This window comes from Parasteatoda tepidariorum, chromosome 7, assembly GCF_982258835.1.
Source record: "Parasteatoda tepidariorum strain Cologne lab strain chromosome 7, Ptep-v5.0, whole genome shotgun sequence".
Taxonomy (NCBI): domain Eukaryota; kingdom Metazoa; phylum Arthropoda; class Arachnida; order Araneae; family Theridiidae; genus Parasteatoda; species Parasteatoda tepidariorum.
Genome location: NC_141761.1, coordinates 101,281,288 through 101,308,036, shown reverse-complemented (window position 1 = coordinate 101,308,036; position 26,749 = coordinate 101,281,288). Strand labels below are relative to the sequence as shown.

The 26,749-nt window shown below is 27.8% G+C and overlaps 1 protein-coding gene across 5 annotated transcripts in view; it reads right to left on the bottom strand.

The window, feature by feature from the left end:
- The window catches only part of LOC107445477 (uncharacterized), a 156,435-nt gene that overhangs the window by 70,395 nt on the left and 59,291 nt on the right, over window positions 1-26,749 (bottom strand). For 4 of the 5 annotated variants that reach the window (XM_071183067.2, XM_071183068.2, XM_071183069.2 and 1 more), the window contains one exon: window positions 5,568-6,628. In XM_071183067.2, the coding sequence (XP_071039168.2) occupies window positions 5,568-5,751 (184 nt within the window). In that variant the 5' untranslated portion in view covers window positions 5,752-6,628. Of the gene's footprint in view, window positions 1-1,273; window positions 1,410-5,567; window positions 6,629-26,749 lie in introns of those variants that run through there. The other variant, XM_071183073.2, reaches the window with a different exon arrangement.

Below are 26,749 nucleotides of genomic sequence, written 5' to 3'. Positions count from 1 at the left end.
CAAGCGCCCCCTGAGGAGGAATAAAGGTCATAGACGTCTTCGTAGAAAAATATTAAGGTATAAAGATATAGGAAGTGCTTTTTAAAAATAATTTTAATGTCTGATATAATATTCAAGAAAAAACTCTTTTTAAAATAAGTTTGAGAGTCGTTACTTCGATGTATATAATTAAATCATATCAAATATTCTTTTCGAATAAAATTACAGCAATAGTTCATAAGTGGCATTAAAATTTTGACATAATCATGACAGTTTTAACAGACAGTTTAATTCTAGCAACAATTTAACGAAAGAATAAAAATGTTTCAATTGATGCAACGTAATGTTAATTGTAAAGCAATAGGTGGCGTACACTGTAGATAGCCAAACTTATATTTTCTTCATATAAAGCAGTTTAAGACTTCCATTCTAAACATTCCATTTTAATAAAAACACTGTTTCCAAGCGAAAGCTTCCCCAAATTAATCGATATAAAAACGACTTTTAAAATAGCCTTTTACTTCTTTTATATTATATAGAAAACGTTTTTAAGTAAAAGTTCGACAATGGTTTTTTTTAAAATCAGTTTGAGTCGAATATAATAAGCCAAACATTCGAGAAAACAGAATATAGAATAGTTGTAGAAGTAAGAGCAATAAATAAGTGGCATAGAACTTTTAACATTTTCTCACAAACAATTTAATTTGCGACACTTTAACAACAATAGTGGAGAGCAATAGAAGAAAGCAGCATTTTGTGAAGTTAATGTTTTAAAATAAAAATTTTACATATGGAAGACACAGAAACTAGGGCAAAATTCCATACAAAAAAACTCAATATTTTGTTATTAAGACATAAAATTCCATTTAAAAGATGCAGAATCGCATACAAGCGACGCAAAAATCCATACAAAACACGCAAAATTTCACTCGAGAAAAGCAAAATTCTATGCAAAAGACGCAAAATTCCATACAACAGGTACAAAATTCCATGCAAAAGACGCAAAATTCCATACAGCAGGTGCAAAATTCTATGCAAAAGACGCGAAATACCATGCCAAAGACGCAAAATTCAATCGAAGCAAAAATTCCATGCGAAAGTTACAAAAGTTTGCCCATTTTCGTGTTGGCAAACTTATGTGTTTTTCGCATGGAAGATGGCTTAACAGAGAATTCCACTTTAATAAAAACAATGTTTCAAAGCTAAAACTTTCCAAACGAAATGAATGACGAATAAAGGTCAAAGACGCCTTCATAGGAGGATATCCAGGTTAAAAAGACATATTCTCTCTTACCTCATCAACAGCGTTATTTTACGGGGGTATCCAACCGCTTCAACAGGTGCGTCCGGGTGTTTTTTTTCCTTCTGTTAATCACAATTTACACGAAATTCCAGTAGGAGGAGGATTAAGAAAAAAAAGATCTAAAAAGAGTCCCGAGGAAGGAGGCGCGAGAGGCTTTTTCGGGTATGATATGTGGTTGATGATAAAGGATGGTAGATAACGGTTGATTCTTGTCAAAACAAAGACATACGGAACATTTTATCATTGGCGTTATACTCTTAACAGGAAAGCTGTTTCCAGACTTTGAGCTTGTTTTTGGTGGAGAAATATTTTCTAAGAAATTATTACAGACAAAACTGTTTGCGTTATTCGATTCAGTGTTCTAAGCTGAACCGGGTTGTGATAAATTATCAATTTGATTTAATCAATTGATTGAATCAATTATTTATTATAAAAATAGTTATTAGGTTAGATTACGATATATCATAGTCATAGAAAATATTGTTTTATCAGTTTCCGTTCATTAAATTCCAGTTTATATGAAAATAATAGATGTCAATACTTTGTCAAAAAGAAAGTGCATCGGACATATTATCACTGGTTTTCTACTCTGTAACAGGAAAGCCTTTCCCAAACTTAAACGTATTAACAAAACAAAACAACATTAAAAAATTCTCGAAATTTATAGCAGGCTCGGTTCTTTATTGGGCGTATAATAAGTTTGTTTTTATTCTCAACTAAGTTCTGATTAAAAGAAATATAATAATAATTTATTAAAAAATGAATTATTAAGTATAACTAGATTTTATATAATAATTAAAAAAAATATTGTCACATCAGCTCCCGTTCATTAAGTTTCAATTTACAGGGAAATTAATAATTGTCAATATTTTGTCAAAACAAAGATGTATTGAACATATTATCACTGGTTATACTCTTAACAGGAAAGCCATTTCCAGACTTAATCGTATTTTAAATACAAAATATTTTCTCGGAATTTATTTCAGGCTCGGTTGTCTTCATTGGGAGTATAATAAAGTTTGTTTTATTCTCAACTAAGTTCTGATCTTAAAAAAATTTATAATAGTCAGTTATTTATTAAAAAAATGATTATTAGACGTTACGTCTAATAATCATTTTTTTAATAAATTATTATAAAATAACTATTTATTATAAAATAATAACAGAAATTATTATTAACTCAGTTCACGTTCATTAAGTTCCAGTTTGAAAGAAAATAAATGCTGGTCAAAATTTTGTCAAAACTATAATCAGTTGTTTCTTAAAATTGAATTTTTAGGTTTAACTAGATATTATACAACAATTACGCGAGATATTGTTATGCTAGTCCCGCTCATTAAAAAACTTATGGATCAAATTTCAATATATCCTTTAATGTTCAAACAAAATTTTATTTAATTTACATTGAAAATAAGTAAGAATTAATTGTTTTTTTTACGATGCTTGTTTATTTTTCCAAAAAAAAATTAGCAGGATTTTTAAAATAACCAATTTATGAATATCTTTATCAGGGGTCTGTCCAGACATTTTGTGAAAGGTCCGGTTTTCGTGAAATTGCGAAAAAATTACTCACATTCTTTCAACCAGGGTTCGCTTTTATGAATTTGTCCAAATAGGATTCGGTTATTGCAAAAAACTTTTTCAATGAGTTTTTAAATTGTAAATAGATACAAGATTATGCTCGACACTGTAAAGTTATAATAAAAAAATTAAATTTTCAAAAATAAACAGCAATTGCAGCTTCTAAATTAGAGATGCAACATACAAATATTTGGTATTTAGCCTATACTGCTGAACGCAGAATATTCATTTCGGACGAATAATGGAAGAATCGTCTGTCGAAGACAAAACTTAGTTCGTTTACATCCATCTTTCTTGATTTCTGCCCTGGGAAGGGTTTATTCGATTAACAAAACTATAATGAAGATAAACAAATTTGAGAAGGGTCCGATTAAAAGAAAAATCATTTTGTGAACGGCAGGATTGGGTTTTTGACGTCAAAAAGTGGTTTTTGACATGACAAGGGTATAATACTGGTTTAAACTGTCAAAAACCCGTCAAAAATGTCAAAAACTAAAGTTTGCCAAAAAAATATATAAACTTCAAAACTACCAACAGTTGCCATGCATTATATTGAAATTTAATTATATAGGTAATCAGCAGGTTTTAAAATATTTTTTAATTAAAATTAAGGTAAAATAACAGATTTAAAATCTCAGAAATTTATATTCAAATGCATGTGCAGAAAAATTTTTCACAAATTTTTTTTAAATATTTATATTTTGAAAAAAAATTTTTTTTTTGATACTTAAGAAAATTAAAAGTTTATTACAGTGCATTTCTGACATATAAGGAGCATATAACTAATATTTATAAGGAACTTACAAGTTATGTTGTATAAATACAAACTTGATACAAGTGTATGAAAAAAATTTTAATGTTATACCGAATATCTTTATTATCCAGTATGTTAATTTGAATTTAAAAGTAGTTATATTTGTGAATAATGATAAATATAATTCATATTGTTTATTATATTTATTTATAATTATTACACTTATCATTTTAAAACAATTTTTACCTCTTAATTTTTTTCCCCCACTTGTATTAAGAATACAAATAATGCATATCTTGAAAGCAAGAAGTAATTATTCAACAGCTGAATATTTAGATATTCAACAAAACTATGTAATATAGTATTCAGCAAAATGAAATTCACAAGTATTTGGATAAACTAAATTTTCAGCATAGTAAATGAATAGGCTGAATATACTGTAAATCGACACTAACTACTCTGTATTTAACAGAAAGCACTTAAATTTGTATTGTCTTATGTTAAAAAGATTATTAAGAAGATTTAAAAGAATATTAAAAAGATTTTTCTTTAAAAGATGTCTAATGTACAAAACTGCTAATGTTTATCTTTAAAAATGTCTAATTTTTAGTATAATCTATACTATACACTAAATTTGGTTATAAATAAATTTCTTAATATCACTGCAGATTTTCAATAACACATGAAAATGAATACATAATATTACAAAAGATGTGAGCTTTCAAAAGTACAAGATTTTGGTTACTATTCAAAATATAAGTGTTTCTTCAAAATTTTAAATTTATTTTTTCTAGAACATATTTAGAAACACTATCCTTTATAAAAAATATATAAATTTTATGTATTAATTAAATTTCACATAAGAATATAGGTTTTTGACATTTTCGACATTTTTGACAGTGAGGTTTTTGACGTGACGGTTTAAACCATAGTTTAAACTGTCAAAAACTGTCACATGTCAAAAACCTGCCAACCCTGGTGAACGGTCCGATTAAAAGAAAAATCATTTTGTGAAGGGTCCGTTTTTAAGTTGAAATATTTTGTGAAGGTCCGTTTTTATGAAAAGATATTTTGTGAAGGGTCCGTTAACGGACCTAAATTTCTTCTAAGCAGACTCCTGTTCATAAAAAGTACAATAATTTAAAATAATAATTAAAAACAAAAAAAACACCTTGGGTAAAGTTAGGATTTTATGCATCATTATTAAACAGTAATTTAAGACACTAGTAACATCGTAACGTGTTAGTAACATAAATGATAAATAAATTGTATTATTTTACTGAAAATTTTAAATTTCAGGGAAAATAGGATAAATAATTATTAAAATTTTATGCAACTTATACCCCGCTTTATTGTGGGACAGTTAAGCAATATAACTTTATTAAGGCGATTTTTTAAGGAAACATTACGAAATTCATAAAATTTTTTATCTTCTTTTAACTTAAAACCATTAACATCATATTTTGTTGTTAAAAATTTAAAAATGGACATCGGAGGAAAAAACGTAACTAATCTTCTGTAAAAAAATTATTTGCGTGGCATGGCGTATTTTTGAAAGAATTATCACATTTGATTATGCCGTGTCGTGCAAATAAATAAATAAAACAAAGCACGTGGACGATATTCACTGACAAATTTTAATTTGTATATCTTCATCAAACAAAAAAAGAAGGGAAAAAAGCGAAGAAATAATGTAATTAAATTGCTTTACCTCAATTATATACATAAAAAAATAGCGCAAAAATTTAAGCGCCCGGTTTTCATTGGCGTGAACTGCCGGCTGACTCGAGTCCACGAAATATTAGTAAACATAAACACACGCGCAACATAACACCAAACATTCATTTACTGCATCAGGATTATTCTTGGCATCCATTTGAATATTATGACTTTTGTTTAAACAAAATATAATTTTAAAATACTAATAAAATAATAAATGAAAATTCTTACCTCTGCGAGATTTCGGAGTCGTGCTAGCCATGAGATCGTCTATATTACACTCACTGAAACAACTCGGCAGAGAGAGTCTCAGTCCAGGGGAGGCTGTTGTGGAAGTTATCATTCCTCCCTCTTCTAAAACAGACAATCGAAGCAACTGAGGCGGGGCGCCTGACGATCGTTTGAACAGCCGCATGGTGAAAGTTTTTCGGCTTCGTTGAGTTGCCTTGGCGACGACCTTGCCGCCAAACTTTGGCGCGATGGAGCTTCAGCTGTTTAGAACCACACTACGGCAGTCCGTCTGGGGGTCTTCTATCATTTCCAACCTTTTTTTTCTCTTTCGTGATTTTTTTATTTTTTATGAGTGGTGTAACTAAAATCACATATGTATGAGAAAAGTGGAATTTTTTCTACTGCGGTTGTTTTATGAAACAGGATATTTACGATGTTCTATAAATAATTTGTAAATTGTGTAACTTTAAACTTGAACTTAAATAAGTAAAATTTTTAACTTGCTTAGATTTACAGGCTTTTTTTCTTGAGCTCACTTTCGAAAGAATTTTTTTTGTAGCAAACTAACTTTATTCTAGACTATCAAACTGTGAACTACGTGATTTTATTCAAGTTTGTAAATATGCATGCATTATATAAATTAAATAAATTAATAATTTAATCCCAATAACTTTTATAATTTATATCTTCATATGCTGGTTAATGTTTGGTACTCTGACTTGAAATACAAGTAAGTAAAATAAGGCACCTTTTTAAATGAGTCTGAATTTTCCAATTTGCTTCTTAAAACAAATTTAACGTTTGGAAATTTTAATTTCTATCAAATATTACTTTCGCAAAATTTTCTTACTTTTGCAAACTTCAATATTTGTTTCTATTTTGCAGATTTAAGTATTTTAAGTCTATAATACACTAACACACACATCATTGGAGCATTCCAATTCCACAAACTTTTATTGCTTTTGCAAACTTCAATATTTGTTTCAATTTTGCAGATTTAACTATCAAAGTCAATAATCCACTAACACACACTTCTCTGAAGCATTCCAATTGGCGATTATCTAGGAAGAAAAAAAAATTAAGGAACTAAATTAGTATCTTTATTCACACAAGATATATTTTGGCTTATTTATAGAACAACAATAGCTTTGTTTTAGTAGAGGAAAAAATAACTTAGAAAAAGCATATCTGATGAAAGGTTGCTAGATCGTACTCCTCCCCAGTTTCATTAGTCATGCTTAACAATATTACTTTTACTTAATGCGTTTGGTTTCTTTAAAAGTTAATGGTTTGTTTTTTTCCACCCTCAGGTGTTGCAGATTATAGTATAGAATCGTATTGAGAAAAGAAAGGATTAACCTTTGTGAACTGCTTTAGTATACTTTATTACGCGCATTTGTTAGAAACCGATCGTTAATATTTTTTTCATTCTGCATTTTGTAATGAAATTTTCTTTTTTTTTTTTTTTTTTTTTTTTTTTGAGAAAGTTGAGGTTATATTTGCTAACTTGTACGATCTTTGAGAAAATTTTCCTTCTGGTGGCATTATTTATGATAAAAACCTTTTTATAAAACAGGTCAAAAACAAAATTTTTACTAGGTTTAAAAAAGTGTCTTTTCTTTTCTTTCGTTTTTTTCTTTTCTTTTTTCCGTTATTTCTTTACATTGCTGTTGATATCTTGAAAAAGTTGAGTTCATAGCTGCTAACTTGTATGATCGTTGAGAGATAATTTTCTTGTAACTACACCATTTATGATTTAAAAAAAATTGACGAAACTACTATAAAACAAAATTTTTTCATTGTGTAAAAAAAGTACCTTTTTCTTTCTTTCTTTTTCATTACTTTTATTTTATTCATTTATTTATTAATTTAATTTAATTTTTCATTCATTTATTTTTTGTTTCTTGAGAAAGTTGAATTCATAGCTATTCGACAGTTAGAAAGATTTTTTTTTTATAACTGCACCATTTATGATAACAAAGTGATAATGAAGTGATAACAAAGTGATAGTGAAGCATAAATAATTTTCACCTAAGGTTTTGTAAAAATAAAGGCAGTTTTTTTAAAAAATAGAAAGTAAATTTCTTTAACTTATGAGGCCCTTTCTCTCCCGACCGAAATCAACGGTCGAAGGGGTGGCGACAGGGAGGAAAAATTTTAAATATGCTTTTAATCCTTTATTTAATTTTCACAAATAAATGCATATTTATTCTATTGGCAAGATCATCGAACCATGTGAAATTAAAGGCCCAAACCACACCCAACCACAGTTCCAGATTTAAAACGTGAGGTATTTTAGATTTACTATTAGCTAACTGTGACTAAATTATCCTAGTACGATTCCGCAATCAACAGTTTTTGATAGGTAGCTAAGCAGTATACAGTTGGCCGTTCTTTTTATAAGAATCTCTGTTTATATGCAATTAACGTTAAAAGAATATTTTACCGTCTTCTACATTGCTTTTTATCAGTTAAAACTGTAAAAAGTTGAATTAAAAAATTTAAAAATTGAGAAGCGTGTAATTTTAAAATTACTTACTCAAAATCTCAAATCGCTTAACGTTATTGCTTTAAAATGTCAAGGAGAAAAATTAATAGAAGTTCTATAAATTATCAAGTGTCTTAGTCTTTCACGAAGGCAAATTTGTTCCAACGCTTGATCTAGTAGTTCGCTTGTCTTCTGGGTTGGGTTCAAAATTACAAGTTGGATATTGATAGTCATAAACTGAGAATTTGTTCGGCTACTCATCGTCGGTTATATAATAGAATAAAATAACTTCGGTGAAGTTGCAACTGCTTTTCATGACTATTGAATCAAGTTAGGACTATCTTTAGCCTGGCCCGCTAGGCTAATTCTGAAAATGGCGCACTTTAATATTTATGTAACTTTACTTCGAAGGCTCTGTCGTCTTAAGGTGAATAATGTATTATTTATATGACTGTTGAAAGTTAGCAAGAGTTATTCATGACTGTTAGGTCAAGTTTTGTTCATCTTTAGCCAGCGTTCTTTATGACAATTATGAAAATGGAGCAGAATATTAACATGAAAAAAACTCACAGTTTTGTGAAATTGAAAATATTTGTGATTTCATTTTTTAATATTTGAAAAGATTAAATTAAATTTGTGTTATTTTTAATAATTATTTCTCTTTATTTTATAAAACAATTCATTGAAAGTTATTTTTATTAAGTTCTTCCTATCTTGGCTATGAAACGAAATATACTATACTCAAGAACTAAATCATTTATATGCCTTAACGCTGCTTTTCGAAAGTTCTGTAGTCGCATTAAATGATGCTCTGGCGAATAATATGCTATTTTCATAACTTTTGTGAGTTTACAACATTACTCCTGACTGTAAGGTCAAGTCTCGCCTATTTTTAATCAGTATCCTCTATGTTTATTTTATAAATGGCTTTAAACGTCAATATAAGGAAAAGTCACAGTTTGGAGAAAATGAAAAACATTTGCCATCTACTTCTTTAATATTTAAAAACTTACTCCAACGCCACATTATCTGGTATCATAAAAATTGAGAATCATTTTGATAATTTTCCTCCAGGTGGAAAAAATTTCTCTAAATTGGCAATTTTTCAAAAAAAGTTCAGCAAATTTTAAAATGGATAAGTCATATGTCCATTCTAAAACCCAGATAATTCCTTTCCGAGGAGATGATATTGATTTAGATAGTTTTTGAACCGGTTTCGAATCCCAGCAACGATACGAATTCCGCATCTGGCTTGCACCGACCACAGTGCTAACGTAAAATATCCTCAGTGGTAGACGAATCATGGGTTAGAGTCCCCTTGTCGCAGGCTAACACTGGAAGGATCTCGTGGTCTTCCTTTCCATGTAACGCAAATGCGGGTTAGTTCTATCAAAAAGCCCTCCATAAGAGCAAATTCCTTCCAATACTTGATCCAGGAATTCCTTTGTCTCCTGGGTTGGGTTTAAAATTACAAGGCTACGGAGTTGAACATCGGTAGTCGTAAGCCCCAAAAATTGGGTCCGTTGTTCAACAACGGATATAAAATATAAAATAAAATTATAAGATATCGATAGTTTGTAAATTGTAACTTTGCTTTAAGAATAAGTTTTTTTTCTTCTTTTTTTTTTTTTTTCTTTCTTCTTCTCTCTCTTGGCGTAAGAACTGTTAAAACAGTTTTCTAATCAAAATTGATAAAAGCAATAAACTACAAGAGAACTACAAAGGATTTTTTAAAGTGATGACTTTATATGGATAGAGTGTTTAACCTTTAGTCTTGGGAGACGATTTGGTGTCATTGAAACGGTGATGGGCCGGAAATTGTATAAATTACAAAACATCCCACGTTATGAAAAAAAATACTTAAAGGCGGTATATAATTTTCTTAGAATGATTCATTTTACTCATAACGAATAAAATATGCTGCATTTAATCTTTACAGCATGTTTACAAGTGCTTAAAATGTGTTAATGAACTATGAATTTTGTAGAAGTATGAAACTAGTTTATATAATCTTAAAAAAAATTTCGAAAAAATTAATAATAATATAGCTAATAGCTTATATTACTACTCATTAAATGTAGGTACTCAAAATTTATCCCTTCTTTTATCTTTTAAAGTATTTTTTTTTTCTTCTTTTTAAATATAACTTATTGGAACTTTTCGTGTATTTTACAAGTTGTGTTTCTAAAAATTTTTTATTGAGTATGAATTTGTGAGGATTTGAGATTGTGAAAAATACTTAATTCTGGCAAACAAAACTAGAATAACTTGGATTAGTTTCCATATTTAATTTTAAATTTCCTTTAACTATTTATTAATTTTTTAACTATTTTTTGTCAAAATAGAAATAATTTTTAAAAAAATATATGAATCTGCTAACTTTAAATTTTAAAATGTTAAACTTTTTTTAGAAAATTTCGAAGAATTAAAGTTGTTTTTCGAAGCTCTGTCGCAAAAAAAAAAAAAAAAAAAAAAAAAAAAAAAAAAAAAAAAAACGTAGTTTAAATGCCCTTATACGTGAAGCAATGTGATGATTTTACACTTTATATATAATCTTGTCGTGAGGAATCCCCTGGCCTTTAGAACAGACAAATAACTTAAATATTTTAAAAATTCTTAGACATTTTTAAAAATCGCCAATTTATGACGACATTTTTCGACCTAGATGAAAATTATCAAAATCTCTGCCTTATTCCTAGTTTTTGCAAATTTTTATGAGCCCAAGTAATGCAACAAGTAAGTTTTTTAAAAACTTAAAAATTAGACCACAAACGCTTTTCATTTTTACAAAACGGTGGCTTTTCTCCTTATTGACGTTTTGCACCATTTTAAAAATAAGCGTAGACAGCGTTGGCTTTAGACAGGTTAAACTTGACCAAACAGTCATCATGAGTAACAGTTGCCAACTCTCAGCAGTTATAAAAATGGCATATTATTCGCAAAAAAACATCATTTCATATTATGACGGAGCCTTCGAAAAACAGCCTTAAGTAACTATACTGACTTTACTCAAATGTCTTAGTGGCTTAGCCTATCAAAATATGTTGCTAAATTCTTTGCATTGTTTACAAGTTACATACAGGCGTATCCCGAACTTCTGAATTAAAAAAGAATATTTTCGTTCTTAACACAATAGAAATCATCTAAATCTATACATATTGAAATATTAAAAAAAAAAAAAATTAAAAGAAATAAAGTTCAACAATTATTGCATTATAAGAAACATATAACTGATCAGAAATTTAAACTTATTTATTGTTTTAAATAATTTTAATCCCAGAGGGGAAAAAATCTCTCCAAATAGGCAATTTGAAAAAAAAAAAAAAATAGTTAATACTTTCTAACGGTCATTTTCGAAGCTCTTTCGCCATTGAAAAAAAAAAAAAAAAAAAAAAAAAAAAAAATATATATATATATATATATATATATATATATATATATATATATATATATATATATATATATATATATATATATATATATATATATATATATATATATATATATATATATATATAAAATCAACATTTTGGATACACTTGAGGCAAAACTATATATTTTTCAACTATATTTACTATCTTGCTATAAAGAATAATCTAGATTTTAGAACGAAAAAATAATTTAAATACTTCAAAAGTTATTAAACATTTTTAAAAATCGCCAATTTGGCGAAATTTTTCTAGAGAGATCGAAGTTATAAAAATTTCAAAATCAGTGAATATATCTCAATTTTTTCAAAGTTTAAGCCCAGATGATGTAGTGTTGGAGTAATTTTTTAAACATTAAAAAATCAGACCTCAAGCGGTTTTTATTTTCACAACACTGAGAGGTTTCTTTCTATTGACACAGTGCGCCATTTTCAGAAAGCGCAAGCTTAAGATAGACTAAACTTGACTTAACAATCATGAATAACTGTTATAAACTTAAATTATGCATCCGTTTTTAAGCTTATTAAATTATTTTAAACAATAGTATATAACTGAAGTTTTCTACGTGTAAAAATGTCTCTTTTTTTCCACTTCCTCAGTACACTTTTAATAAATAATAAAGAAGAGAAAAATTATAAAATTATAAATTTGAATTTGTAATATTTGTTTTAGATGATTCATATAAGAATACGTATTGAATGGAACACGGAAGTGTCATTGAGATGTTTCTTTTAATTTCAAACTGTTATTAACTTAAATTATGTATCCGTTTTTAAGCTCATTAAATTATTTTAAACCAATGTTTCCCAAACTTATGACTTTTTTGTACCCTTTAAAAATTTTTCGTAACGCTGTGTACCACTAATAAGAAAATGAATGTATTTTTTACTATAAAAAATTGAACAAAAGTTGATAATCACAACTGACTGTTGACACCACTAATTATTAACTGTTAACTCTGTAAAAAATAGCTAATAGAAAAATACGTACTCGTAAATTTTCATGGCTAGCTTTATTTTTTAATAAAATTTTTTGAAATTTTCGTTTGTTGTAAGATATTTCGCATAACAACGCGTACACCCGCTAAACTGTTCCCGTACCCCTGGGGGTACGCGTTCCACACTTTGGGAAACACTGTTTTAAACAATAGTATAAAACTGAAGTTTCACTTCGTGTAAAAGCGTCTTTTTTTTCATTTCGACAGTACAATTTTAACAAATAAGAAAGAAGAGAAAAATTAAATTTGAATTTGTAATATTTGTTTTAGATGATTCACGTAAGAATACGAACTGAATGGAACACGGAAGTTTCATTGAGATGTTTCTTTTAATTTCGAAATGTTGCCACATTTTCTTATGCCCTGCAGTACGGAAATGAAAAGTGGTTTTTTTTTTTATGATCAAAACTGCTTTCTCGGAAAGCAATACTCATTTAGTCTCACCAGGAAAAATATTTAGCTTCCTTTAGTAAATAGCTTTCCATTGTTTCCTAGTTAACATACATCATAGAAATTATGTCTAATGTATTTACATATTTATGTTAATGAGTAGTTAAAGAGTGAAAACGTGTAAGTCGACGTACATAAATCACATGATCAGATTAGAATGAAGGTTATTTTAAATCTTCAAAAATCACGCTACTTATTTAAATTTAGAGTTTGAAATCAGAAAGATTAGCTCGCCTCCGCTTAGTTGAAAATTAGGTCTTATAAGCTAATAGAATAAAACAGGGGTCGATGATTTCATGAAAAAGTAATCAGTCAAATAATTAAAACTAGCCGCCTTAGCTTGGACCAGCTTGGTCAACATTCAAAATTATCTTGCAAAACATATAAGTTTTAATGGTAGCCAAAACGAATTTACAGTACAATTGTATTAAGATATTCCAATTTTTCAGCCTTTTCTCCAATTCTGAACTTTAATTTGCTTTAAACAATATGCTAATCAAATTTTTTTACCGTCTGGCTGTTATACACGCGACAGCACTCGAATTTAAATTTTAATTATTTTCAAGATGCGTCAGCGATATTGTCAAAGTTCTTTATGTATTGAACTTTAGTAATTTAAAATCAGTACGGCAGCCATTGAATCTCACAAAGCACCGTACTTCTTCAAGTACCTCTCTCTCGATTGGGAAAATGAGATCAAAACTGTAAATTCTGCATGCCATGCTTTGACATTAACTCCTTATTTGATCGATGCAACTTCTCACTCAGTTTGAACTTCAAAAATTCACTTTTAAGTACTATAAGCTCTCAAATTAAGCAAAGGAAAAATTAGCTATCTGAAAAACAGTTCTAAGTGTTATTCATGTTCCCCTCAAGAACGTGTTGTCACCTAATGTGAAAAGTATGGTAAAATTATGCATCCATATTTGTTTGCCAGAACTATTTTCTATTAAGCTTTACAATTTTTTACAGTTATCGAAAAGTTATTTGGAATACAAATTTTATAATTAATTGTATAATTAGTTAGCCTAAATTATAATTTTAATGCCTTTTTTCGTTAAAAAATTTGAGCTAAGCGGAGAAAAAGAACATAATCTTTTTTTTTTACCGAGCGAAAATAAATTGATAAAAAAAGTATGATGAATGTTTTGAAATGATTTCTAGTTTTTAATTATAGTCCTTTCTTTATTGCAACTGTTTCTTAATTTTTGATCGTTTTCAATTGCTTTCTAATTTTTGTTTGTAGGCATAATTTTAATTAGAATTATTTTCCAACATTCACTTGAGTATCGTATGTATTTCCGAAATACCTCATTTCTTTTTCGCGTTGGCAACAAAGTATTGAAATGTTCACTGCAATGGGCACCAAAGAAATTAAGATTATAATGTTTATTAACTAATTCTATTAAGTTTTGAAGCTGATTCTTAGCTAAAAATATAGTTTTTATTTAAAAAATTTTGAATTTAATAATTACATTGTTCATAAATTTATATTTTTCTGGAAATTTAAAATAAAGGATTATTTATACGCAAATGAAAAATGCATTTTTTAAAAAAAAATATTCTTGGTAAAAAAAAGGAGATTTAGTACATTATTTGCATTAAGCAATTAATTCTTTTTTTTTTTAAATAATTAATAGCTGATATTTTTGTCGCGCAATTAAAAAATAACTTTTTTTTAAAAAAATATTCATTTTTTAATCCCACAATTGCAATTTTTTTAAACAAAATTTTACAGTTATATAAGAGATTAAATGTTATAAAATTATAAAAACAATTCATTCAGATCGATCTCGAAAAAAATATTGTAGTTTCGAATTCCAAGAATTAAGATTTTCATATCAGCATAAAGTGAATATAAATGTATAAATAGATTATTTCCACTTGCTTAGATTTTTTATGCATATTTCTTAGTATAAATATAAATGGTTTCGAAAAGAATAAAGCTCGTAAAACAGAAGAATGAAATTTATGCTCTTTATTTCGTATTTTATTAATGTTTCATGGTACAGAAGTTTTTCTCATCGTAATTGTGTAAGAAATTTTTACTTTGTGTTATTTTGAAAGCATGAATACAAGTTAGGCCATAATTTATAAAGATATATTTTGAAATCAAAAGCTTTCGTTCGGTGATACTTAACCAGGGAAATTTTGAAAGCAAGAAATTTTTCTCGGTGACAATTTTTCAGGAAGCTTTTTAAAGTAAGGACTTTTACCTAACATGCTTTGTTTAGCGAAATTTTAACTGGAAAGGAATAAAATTATGATATGCTTATTATGCTCGTAAACTTTATAAACGCATTTGACAAATATGAAATTTTCTGTACGTGATTCAATTAAGTTATTTTGTAAGTTATGAATATATAAAAATAAGTAGGTTGATTGCTTGCATTGGTGCAAAAGCTAGAAATGACAAAATTGCAACCAATGCAAAGATCATCACGTATTCAATGTAGCGAAACCAAAGGGTGCTATAACGCAAAATTAAAGGTGGATGCCACCGAACTAAACCGAGAAAACTAGAGAGTCCTTGGTTATGGGAGGTATATTAACCTAAAAAAGGTAAACCCCTAAGGGACGCCTGCAAAAACAACAATTTCAAAGCTTCAAGATCAGAAATAATTGAATTTGAAGTAATAATTTGCCTCATTTATTGTTACAATCTGAAAGACGTGAATACAAATATCGAAGGCCTTTTTAATGACATTCGACAAGCAAAACATTTGCTTTCCACTAAATATCTAGTTATGTAGGCGATCATTTCAGTAGGTGTCCTCCGAGAACTCAAGGCAAGGACATAGATGAGCATTTACAATCAGGAATTTCTTGGAATATATTTACCCACATGATGCATTAACAAGTAGTAAAAAAGTCATAATATGTACAAATTACACAGATCGTTTTCCCCCCCAATCTTCCGAGAGTAAAAAGAATCCCACTCAATTAGAGACAAATACGAACAAATACAAAATTATATACTTTTTCCAACTTGTCAAAGTTTTAACCAATGAAGATGAAAACAAAAATGGCAGAAGTTGATAAAATAATTTTCTCAAATAATCTTGAAGAATTCTAAATACCGTTTCAGAAAATCTAGTTTACAACTTACAGTAATGAAAAGAACTAACAGATATCAAAGAATTAAACAGTAATTCTTCGTTTTCATGGTATTTTCAGTTTACGGGCATAAATATAAACACCCTAGTACTATCGTCGAACTTTCTTACTATCTCATTTACAAGCTAAACTTTTTCCCAGGTTATGAGTGTAGGTGTTATATTCAGTGGTTATTATCAAAGAACACAAATCAAGGACGTCATAAAAGAGAATCAGTTACAAACATTAACATTCTGACACTAAACATTTTCTTCATAAACAAACTGTATTGTAAACAAGAATATTAAACAGAAACTATTCTAATCAATTCGTCAATTTTTATCAACAAGTGTTAAAAAGAAATAAAAAAAGGGCAACAGAATAAAACAGTACGTTATTCTCCAGCAAGACTGAAGTTAAAATTAAATCGATTGAAATAAATTCCTTATTTGTTGATAATATGAACTTGTTTGTTGATTTGAAATTCAATCTTTATAAATTTTTGCCTTCATTTTAGAAAATGTTTCATAACAAGAAATAAAGAACTGATATTGATGAATTAAGCTGTAGATGGTAGTTTTTAGTTTTTATGATACAACAAAATTTGTGCGCATGAATACAAACATGACAGTACTGTGTTCGAACGTCTTTACTACCTCATTTGCTAGTTAAACATTTTCCCAGGTTATGAAAGTAGGTGATTTATACTGTGGGTGTCTTCATATAACAAGAGTCAAGGACAAAATAATTTATAATCGACTAACAGCGAGGATATTCTGGATTCCTGAATTCATTATCAAACAGATAATAACAACAGACACCAACAAGGCACTTCGATTTTCATCTAGTGTTCCGAAGAAAAGTCCTTTTACCTTTATGAGAAACAAAGAAGAAAGAATATAAAATTGAATGCCTTCATAATTGTCAGAATTTAAAATAGTTGATAAAATAATTTGTTGCCACTAGTAGATAAAATAATTTGATTCTATAAACTGAAATCAAATCTTGATGAATTCTTAATTCCGTTTCAGAAAATGCAATTTTTTTAAGCTAAAAAAGAAAAAAACATATTCAAGGGTTTAACTTTAGTTTTTCCTTTCTATAATGCTATAAGTTTGTGGGGCATGAATGCAAACAATCATGGAACTTCTTTACTATCTCATTTACAAGGTAAACGCTTTCCCAGGTTATGAATGCAAGCCGAGGGTGTCCTCAAAAGAACATAAGTCAAGGACGACATAAATGAGAATCAGTTGTAAACAACATTCTGAATCACGGGAATCACTGAGCATTCTCTTCCACCTGATTCATTAACAAATAGTAAACAGTAACAATCGACAGAGAGTAGCCAGATCGGCTCTTCGATTTTCATCATCTAATGCACCAGGTGTTCCAAAAGAATTCCACTTAATTAGAAAGAACAAAAAAAAAAGAAAGAAAGAAAGAAGCACAAGGGCCAGATGCCATCCGATGGAACCTGTTTTTTGAGAAGGATCGTTTTCAATCTTTCTTTTTTTTTCTCCATCTTTTTTTATTCGTTTTTCATCCCCAAAGCTATTTCAATTCTCTTAAGCGATACAGCCGCGACGTGAGAGTTTCGCTTTTCATCGATTGTGGAATGAATTTATTCAACTCAACTCGTTTTGCTTTCGTTTCTTATTTGGCGAAGATACGGTTTCAGTAGGACAATTCTGATGTAGGTTAAACGATCTCGAATCTCATTCATCCGTTGAATTGTGATGCTAAAGACGGTATTTTGGTTTTCTTATTGTATTCAAATGAAGTGAAATCATCTATCTGAATATGATATACACTGTCTTGAGACTCACTTGACCGATCACCTGTCGCAAAACTTATCGCAATTTATACGCAACTACTTTATAAACGCCGATTAATATACCGCTTTACTGCAAGTTGAAAAATTGACACAAGAAGTTACCATGTGGCATGTGGATGACTATGTTGCCTCACTGCGTTCTCAATTGTTACTGAATTTTCTTTCTTCTGATAATTAATTTTCATAATAAGTGATTTATATATTCCCTTTATATATATTATTGCTGGATAAATAATACCATGTTGGGATTTTACTTGCGAACTGTACTGTTCAGGCCCTATATATATACTAATTTATTTAATCAAAAAATAATTTACTACATCCACTAACTGAGAAGAATAAACAAATTTGAGATCGTTTTCTTTCATATCAAACGGTTTGTCATAGCGATCATAATGAAATTCGAAATCGTTTTCATATATAACAAGATGTGCGACCTTTAAAAAATTGACATACTTTTGTTAGCTTCTCTTTTTGTTGATTCAACAACTTGTGTCTCCCTAATGACGTTTCCCTTTTTGAGACTGAATTGGGTACTTGAAATTTGAGAAGAAGTGACGTCACACGTGTGTGTCGAACCTGATTGGCTTCTGAGTCGTCAAATGCCACGATTTACCTACGATGACGTTCATTTGCAGGTATCCAATTGTATTACTGCTTAATAATTTTGATAATGTTTAGTAATTTATAAAAGTTGATAATATTCGGTTCATCGAGAGAGAAAAAATAAAACTCGAATTACAACGATTATGTTACCCCACTTCGTTTTTATTCAAGTACATTGAAATTTTTTGCTAATTTATATTTTCGTAAATTCTATTATTTTATTTATTAATCAATATAAGTTAGGAAGAAGAATATTTTTTTAATTGTATATTATAAATAATAAATGCTTTTTAGATCATCCCATTTAAACTTTACTTAATTTAGATTGGAATTTTTTTATTCATCATTAATTCTTGTAAGTTATAAATAATTACATAAAATTAAACAATAGCATAATTTTTTCATAAATTATTTGCAGTTATTTCTATAATATATGTCAATAAATCCTTATTAATTATTAAAGACCCAAATTGAAATTTTTGAAAAAGATAAAATATTTTTCGAAATTTGTTTTGAGTTTAAAAACCTGAAATACATACCAAGAAATTAACGATGCATAGTTCTTTTTTACAAATGCTTTTAAATAAAAAAAAATTTTAAGATAAAAATATTCTACGCAAAAAAAAGTTCATTTTGCAAAATAGCGTGCTTTACAAGAAGCTACCTCACTGAGAAAAAAGTATGGTCAAAACTATCAGAATATGGTAATATTTACCATGTTTCTGCCTGTATGGAAATATCAAAAAGCTCGGTAATTTCCTCCGAAGCTTTTTGGTAATTATTTTGGAAAAATTAAGAATAAAATATGGTTTTATGATATGTGATAAACTTTGGTAAATGCAGCAAAATTTAACAATTATATCATGATTCCTTAGAACAAGAGATAAAAACCATTTGTTACAAATTTCTGCCTGACCAGAAGAGGGCGTTGTAATCACTCACTCATTATGATTCTGAAAACACTTATGTGGCAGACAATGGATTGAATTGGATGGCTCATTGGAGAGCCCATTTTCGTATCATATTTTTTTATTATGTTTATTAAATTTGTTTGTTACTAAATATGGTTTCTTTAATTAATGCACCCATTCACCACTGAATCATTCTGCAACACCATTTGTTAGGTGAAATTTGTCAGTTATGTATTTTTTACTATATCTGTGGTAAAAAGAGCGATAATTTTGAAAACCAGCATGTCTGATAAACCGTTAATATGCAGAAGAATTTCCAAATAAATGTCTTAAATACCATATAATTTGGTTATTTTAAGCAAAATTATATATATATATATATATATTTTTTTTTGCTTTATTTTTTTACTAGAACTGTCATTACTATATAGTACCGTAATTTTTACTAGAATTTTTGTATCCGTGGTGATTTAATCAAAACATTATTATATTCGTACTTAATTATTGTTAAAAATATATAAAAACAGAATTTAAAAAAACTGTGTCCATTTTGTTAAAAAATATAATTGGTCAACGTTTTTATTTTTATTTATTTTTTTTTTTCTTCAAAAAAAGTGAATATTGTTTGGTTCGAAACGTGAGATTTTATGATTCAAATCGCCAGATCAGTCAGTGAAATTTAATATATATGTTACGGTGAATGACCGAAGTCTGGAAAATGTCGACATTCACGTAGTCGCTTGGTGTATGTCCGAAATATTTTCTAAAATTCCTTAATTCTGACTCTCACCGGTGAATGTCAACAATCACGTGAATGTCCGAAATATTTGTTATATCCAATTTTATATTAATTTATTCGTTAATATTATTATATTTATTTGATATATTTATATTTATTCTTTATTTTAATACTTACTGACGATAGATTAGAAGAAATATCAGTGTTTGGAGTATCGGGCAAATATATACCGGGCAATAGCACTTGACCTTAAAAGAACATCAGTGTAGGGTATACCGGGCAGTGGCACGTAACCTTAAAAAAAACATTAGTGTAGGGTATACCGGGCAAATGTATACCGGGCAGTGGCACTTAACCTTAAAAAAACATCAGTGTAGGGTATACCGGGGTAATGTATACCGGGCAGTGGCACTTAACCTTAAAAAAAACATCAGTGTAGGGTATACCGGGCAAATGTATACCTGGCAGTGACACTTAACCTTAAAAAAACATCAGTGTAGGGTCAAAATATCGAATAAATTATTCAAAATATCGAATAAAATATCGAATAATTTATAAATTATTGTAATTATATCCACGAATAAATTCATATCAAATCGAATGTAATAAATATTTCGGACATTCACCAAAGCATATCTGTGATTGTCGACATACATCGGTGAGGGTCCGAATGTACAAGAATGTAATGAAATATTCGATCTTTCACCGACGTATTTGGTGTTTGTCGACATTCACCGGTGAAAGTCAACAACCACCGATTTCGGTCTTTCGCCATGACATATATTCAAGAAATATTTTTTGAGATCCTTCATAACATTTCTTCTTTTAAAAAGAAATTCGGTCAACAATCTTTCTAAACAGTGAAGATAATTGATTTGTTACAAACACTTTAAAAACATAAACTTTTTTTTTTTTTAAATTTTTAATTTCTAATAACAGGATACAAAAGGACAAGTTTTGGAAGATGCAAAAACAGAGAACAAAGAAATATTTTTGCTTCAATTTAATCAATTAAAGAAATAGAACATTTTTACCGATCTTACAAAAATAGTTATCGGTCATAAACACATCATGAAACAAGATATTTATGACTCTTCTAATTATGAACTTTCTTGTTTCATCTAAGACAATTAAGTCCTTACGAGATACATAACTCAAAAAAAAAAAAAAAAAAAGAAAAAAAAAAAAAAAGAAGCCCTTCATCTTTACATTGTATCGTTGAAATGGTTATCAATTTTAATGATAAGTAATTTAGATGTTCACTTCCTTATTTATCAATAAGAATGGAAGATAAGCTTAAATCATACTAGAAAGCTAATGAATAAAAACCTAAATTAGTTAATGAAGGAAAATAAATTGGCTAATGAATAAAAATACCATTAACAGGATGAAAAGAGTTAATTGAATTATATATAGTAAAACATTCACTGAAAATAGTTCAAGTATGTAATTTAAAAACTATGTTAATAAATGTTAAAAGTATATAGTTTTGAAGGGTCAGAAATTTTTGGTTATTTCAAACAAAAAAATAAATCGAGAATTTAAAACAGATAAATGAAATTTATCATAGAAATTATGATTTGTTTGTAATTTTTTCCTTAGTCTAATTAAAATTAACCTAATTTGTAATTAAATTGATTTAATGACAAATTTATTGCATGATATCTATGGTTTAATACAGCAAAGAAGGGTGAAACTAAAGTGTAATGCACATTTTATTCACATGTATAATTAATATTTAAAAAAGAGTGAACGTTTATTTAAATAAATATATAACTTTGTCCTTTTTTATATAGCTATATGCATGAGTATGATTATTTTATCAATATATAGTTCTTGAGAAATCAAATTTTAAAAATACGACTTTTTCAAATTTTGATTTTTCAGGAACTATTGACTGATTTCGATCAAATTTCATATTTTGTCATTTAAAATTACATTCTTTGAAATGACATAAAATCTAGTATATCTTACAATTTAAAAATTTCATGACTATTATTAAATAAAATAGTAAAAAAAAAATATTTACTAAATGTCACATTTTGCATGGAATTATCTCTGGATAAATGAATTTTATAATTGTGTGCAAAAATTTTCCGTTTTGCTTAAAACGTTCTCGAGCAAGGGCGCAATATGACATTAAGGGAAATAAATAAATAAAATTGACATTAAGGGATCCAAACTTAAGACCGATCTCTTGAAAAAACTATGAGAACCATATTTCCCAGATTACGGTTACTCCCTGTATTTTGGGAATCAGAAATCAAATCTATGGAAAAAACGGTATGTATATTCAGAAAAAATACTTTGTCTCTGAAGTACATTTGTGTCTGATTTCGTAACTTAATATATCATCTGCACTAATTAATTAGCATATTTAAATTCACCCCTTTGAATCCTAGAACGTGAAGATCCGATTATCGGTTCAAAAGTTATTCAGAGTGGCCCATTTTTTTTTATTTCACTCACTGTACGTTCAATTATCAGATCTGTGATTATTTATTGACCTAATATTATTATTGTTTTTAATAAACTTCTGAAAAATTAATGAATATTAAAAGGAGAAGAAAAAAACGAAAGAAAAAAAAACGCTTTTGATGCGCAAAATTTCTTAAAAATTAAAATTTATGATATTTTCTTATAGCACACAATCTTTTAATTTGTATCATTGTTGAGAATCACAAGTATCATCATATATATCGAAATCAAAAATACAATAGAGTAAGAGTCAGGAAGTTTATGATTTAAGCATTTTTTACAGAAACTATGATTATTTATTGACCTATTATTATTATTTTTAAAAAAACCTTCTGAAAAATTAATGAAAACTAAAAGGAGAGGAGAAAAAAAACTCTTTTGTTGCATAAAATTTCTTAAAAATTAAATTTCATGGTATTTCTCTTATAGCATACAATCTATTTATTTGAATCATTGTTGAGAATCACATGCATCATCATATATATCGAAGTAAAAAATATAACGGAGTAGGAGTCAGGAAGTTTATGATTTAAGCATTTTTTAAAAGAAACTGAGATTATTTATTGACCTATTATTATTGTTTTTATTAAACTCTTCTGAAAATATAACGAATATCAAAAGGAAAAAAAAACGCTTCGGTTGCATAAAATTTCTTAAAAATTAAATTTCATGATAATTCTTTTATAGCACACAATCTATTAATTTGAATCATTGTCGACAATCACATGTATCATCATATATATCGAAGTCAAAAATACAATGGAATAAGAGTCAGGAAGTTTATGATTTAAACATTTTTAAAAGAAACTGTAAAATAAAGTATAAAAATTTTTACTCGTCTTTTCCTTATTCACTTCACTTTTAAATCGAATACCCAACAGTAAACAAGGTGATATTTTAAGTTTAAAAAATTGACTGGCAGTTTGAAAACAATGGCATCTATTTACTACTGTAAGTTATGATAGGAGAAGAAGAAAGTGAGTGGAAAGAAAAACAGAAGAATAAATGGAAATAAAGGGAAAATGAAAAAACTTTTCATGAAGATATATGCTTCCTGACTTTCTCAAAAGTCAAAATATGGCAGGGACTTAAGAATTTATGGAGAGAAAAAGAAGCCCAAGAAAAGTCATAAAACTGATCTATATCTCTGTTGTTGACGACTAGAATAGATATTTATGTATTTTTCCTATAGAATTCATATTTTATTTCTTTTAAGGAAATAGTTTAGACCACGACTGACTTGAGTTTAAAATAATAATAAATTAATAAATGAAATAACAGACATAAATGAATGTCGTAATGAGAATAGATATATAAAAATAGATATATAAAATCTTGTGTTTTTTATATTCAACGCAACATTTAATCGTTGAATGACGAATTCGTTTTTTCATTGATTCGGTAAATCAGTGATACACTCATTCGCTGATTCACTAATTTACTAATTCACATATTCGTGGATTCTCTCATTTGTCCATTCATTGTTTCACAAATTTATTGATTCGCTAGTTTATTGATTCACTTATTACTTCATTCAATATTTTGCAGATTCATTGATTCACCGATTTGCTGATTCACATTTTATTTTATTTGTTTGTAATTCTCCGAATCATTGATTTTCTCATTTACTCAGGCACCCTTTCACTAATTCTCTGAATCAACATTTTTTTTTATTTCGTAAATATATTAAATCTAACATTCCTCAATTGTTGTTACACCGATTTTTCTTATTCTCTCGTTTTTTCCCTTCCTTTTTTAATTCACTAGCCTTATCAAGAATTATTCATAATATTGGTTGCTTTAGAAATGCTAGCGCGAATAATAAAAAATAATCAAAATATGACGAATCTTTATTGAAAAAAGAAAATAATAATAATAATAAAATAAAAAAAAAGATAAATTTTGTTTCGAGTTGCCACTTTACCTCTTCCCTCAATTTATCACTCCGTAAATCTAATAGGTGCTTGAGGATTTTAATCCCGCTTTTACATCGAAAGGTTTTAAAAACTAGCAAAATTAACAACATTTTCGACAACAATTTAATTCTTTTTTTTTTAATCATAGAAGGAGATTATGAAACATCTTAAATATTTATAAATTCCTGTCAAAACAAAAGTCATTAGAACATCCCTCTTAGGTAAAAACCAATATTTACATAATTAAGGTTATCAGAACCTGAGAAATTATTATTTAGAGCTAATATTTAATATAAAAAATACCGTTTTATTTATTATATGAAACTGAAAGGCTTTCGTAATGATCACATCTTATCTTCTTTCTCAAATTTTCAGTTCGATTTCGCGAAAAAACTAGTTCTGATGATTTTAACTTCATTTTTGTTGTGATAGATCGCGATAATAATTCGTCAGACTTTGAAAATATTTTTTTTTATCATTTAAATAGCAATTTACTACTCTTAATGCGCGTGCTCTAAAGACTTCATAGATCAATAAATTTTAAATTTCAACCGGGCGGCACTTCGATATCTTTAAACTGTTTCAAAAAATGAATTTTTTATATTTTTAAAAATTTTATTTAATACTTTTATATAATTACATAAAATTATACTATACATTTACTAAAAACTAAGCCATTATTTAAAAAAAAATGAATAAATAAAATAATTAAAGTTTTTGATACAAGTCGGAATTTCCTAGTTTTTTTATTGGCAACAAACCAAATCTTTATGACTGTTAGTATTAAGTTGACTGTTTACGAAAATTATACTTAACACTAATAATTAGTATTTTGAAGTATAAATATTGTTAAGCTTCATAAATTAGTTCTGCTTTTTTCACTATCTATTTACGAACCGTTTTCCAAGAAACGGAAAGACCGAAAAGAAACATAATGCCAAAATAAGAATAAAATCTACGATTTTTCTGAAAAAAGGTATAAGAAGGCAATGACGTCATACTTCAAAATGAATAGACAATTGTTGAGTACGAGGTCACTAACATGCTATTGGGAATTTATGGGAGGGCTTTTTATCTTTTTTTTTTCCTTTTTCCATTCTTCTTATTTTTTTTCGAAATTCTTTTTTTCTTCTTTGTATTTCTTAAAGAGCTGAAATTTGAATGCAGTAAAAATATCAGTTACGCTTCAAAACATATTTGAACAAAGCACTATGGCAAATAAGTATTAAAAATTGTGCTTTATCAGGAATTTAATGTATTATTTTCAACAAATTTACTTCTAAACTTTAAGAGCGAGACATCCTTGAACTAAAAACGATGTTTTCTTTTTATTTAAATAACTAACTAACTTCGTTGAAAAATCCAGTTTATTCTCTACAATATTAGTAAGTGCAAGCGATAATGGTCTAAAAATGATTCCACGTGAATTAGAATTTAATGAGGTTTAGCATTAGAAAACGATAACGATATGCAACCATTTAAGAACAGAATCATGAATAAATAAAAGATTTTAAGCTTTTAAGAGTAACAGTGATGAAAGTTAAAACAGCAAAATGTTGAGAAAATGATAAAGATATTAATTTTGTTTATTAAACCTCTAAGATCTGAGTTCTAAAAGTGTTATTTTTGCTTTGAAATTTGAAGTAGAAGAAATTAAACTCACTAAAGAGGATAAAAATTTTTTTATAAAAATATTCAGCCAATTAAACAAAATTGGCATTCATTAATTTTTTTTAATCATTACGTTAAGTATATAAATTACACATTCATTTTTTTTACATAATATAAGATACTTTAACAATGTATTTTTTCACATTTTGGTCATGGAACGAATTCCACTAGACGCGAATAAAAAGATATTTATGAGCCCTGCTCAAATTTTACTTGAACGAAATTTATTTCAACTCCAAATTTCCGAACCCGATTTCCATTTCCAATTTCTTTTCCAAATTTCTTTATTGTAATTAAAAATTCCGAAGAACGAAATTAAACCCAATTATGCTTTTACATAGGCAATCTCTTTGTAAAGGTATGAAAATAATGTAAAATATTATTTTTGAAGTGATAAAATGAAATCAAATTTTTCCCTATATATTGGAGGTTGTGTCTCACGAAGTAATAAATAAACAAATTCTAAAATAAATATTAGATTGATAAATTAAATATCTTTATGTACTTCATTGCATGTTTTGCTTAGTTCTTGGATTTTCCTTAACAAATACCTTTAATTGAATTA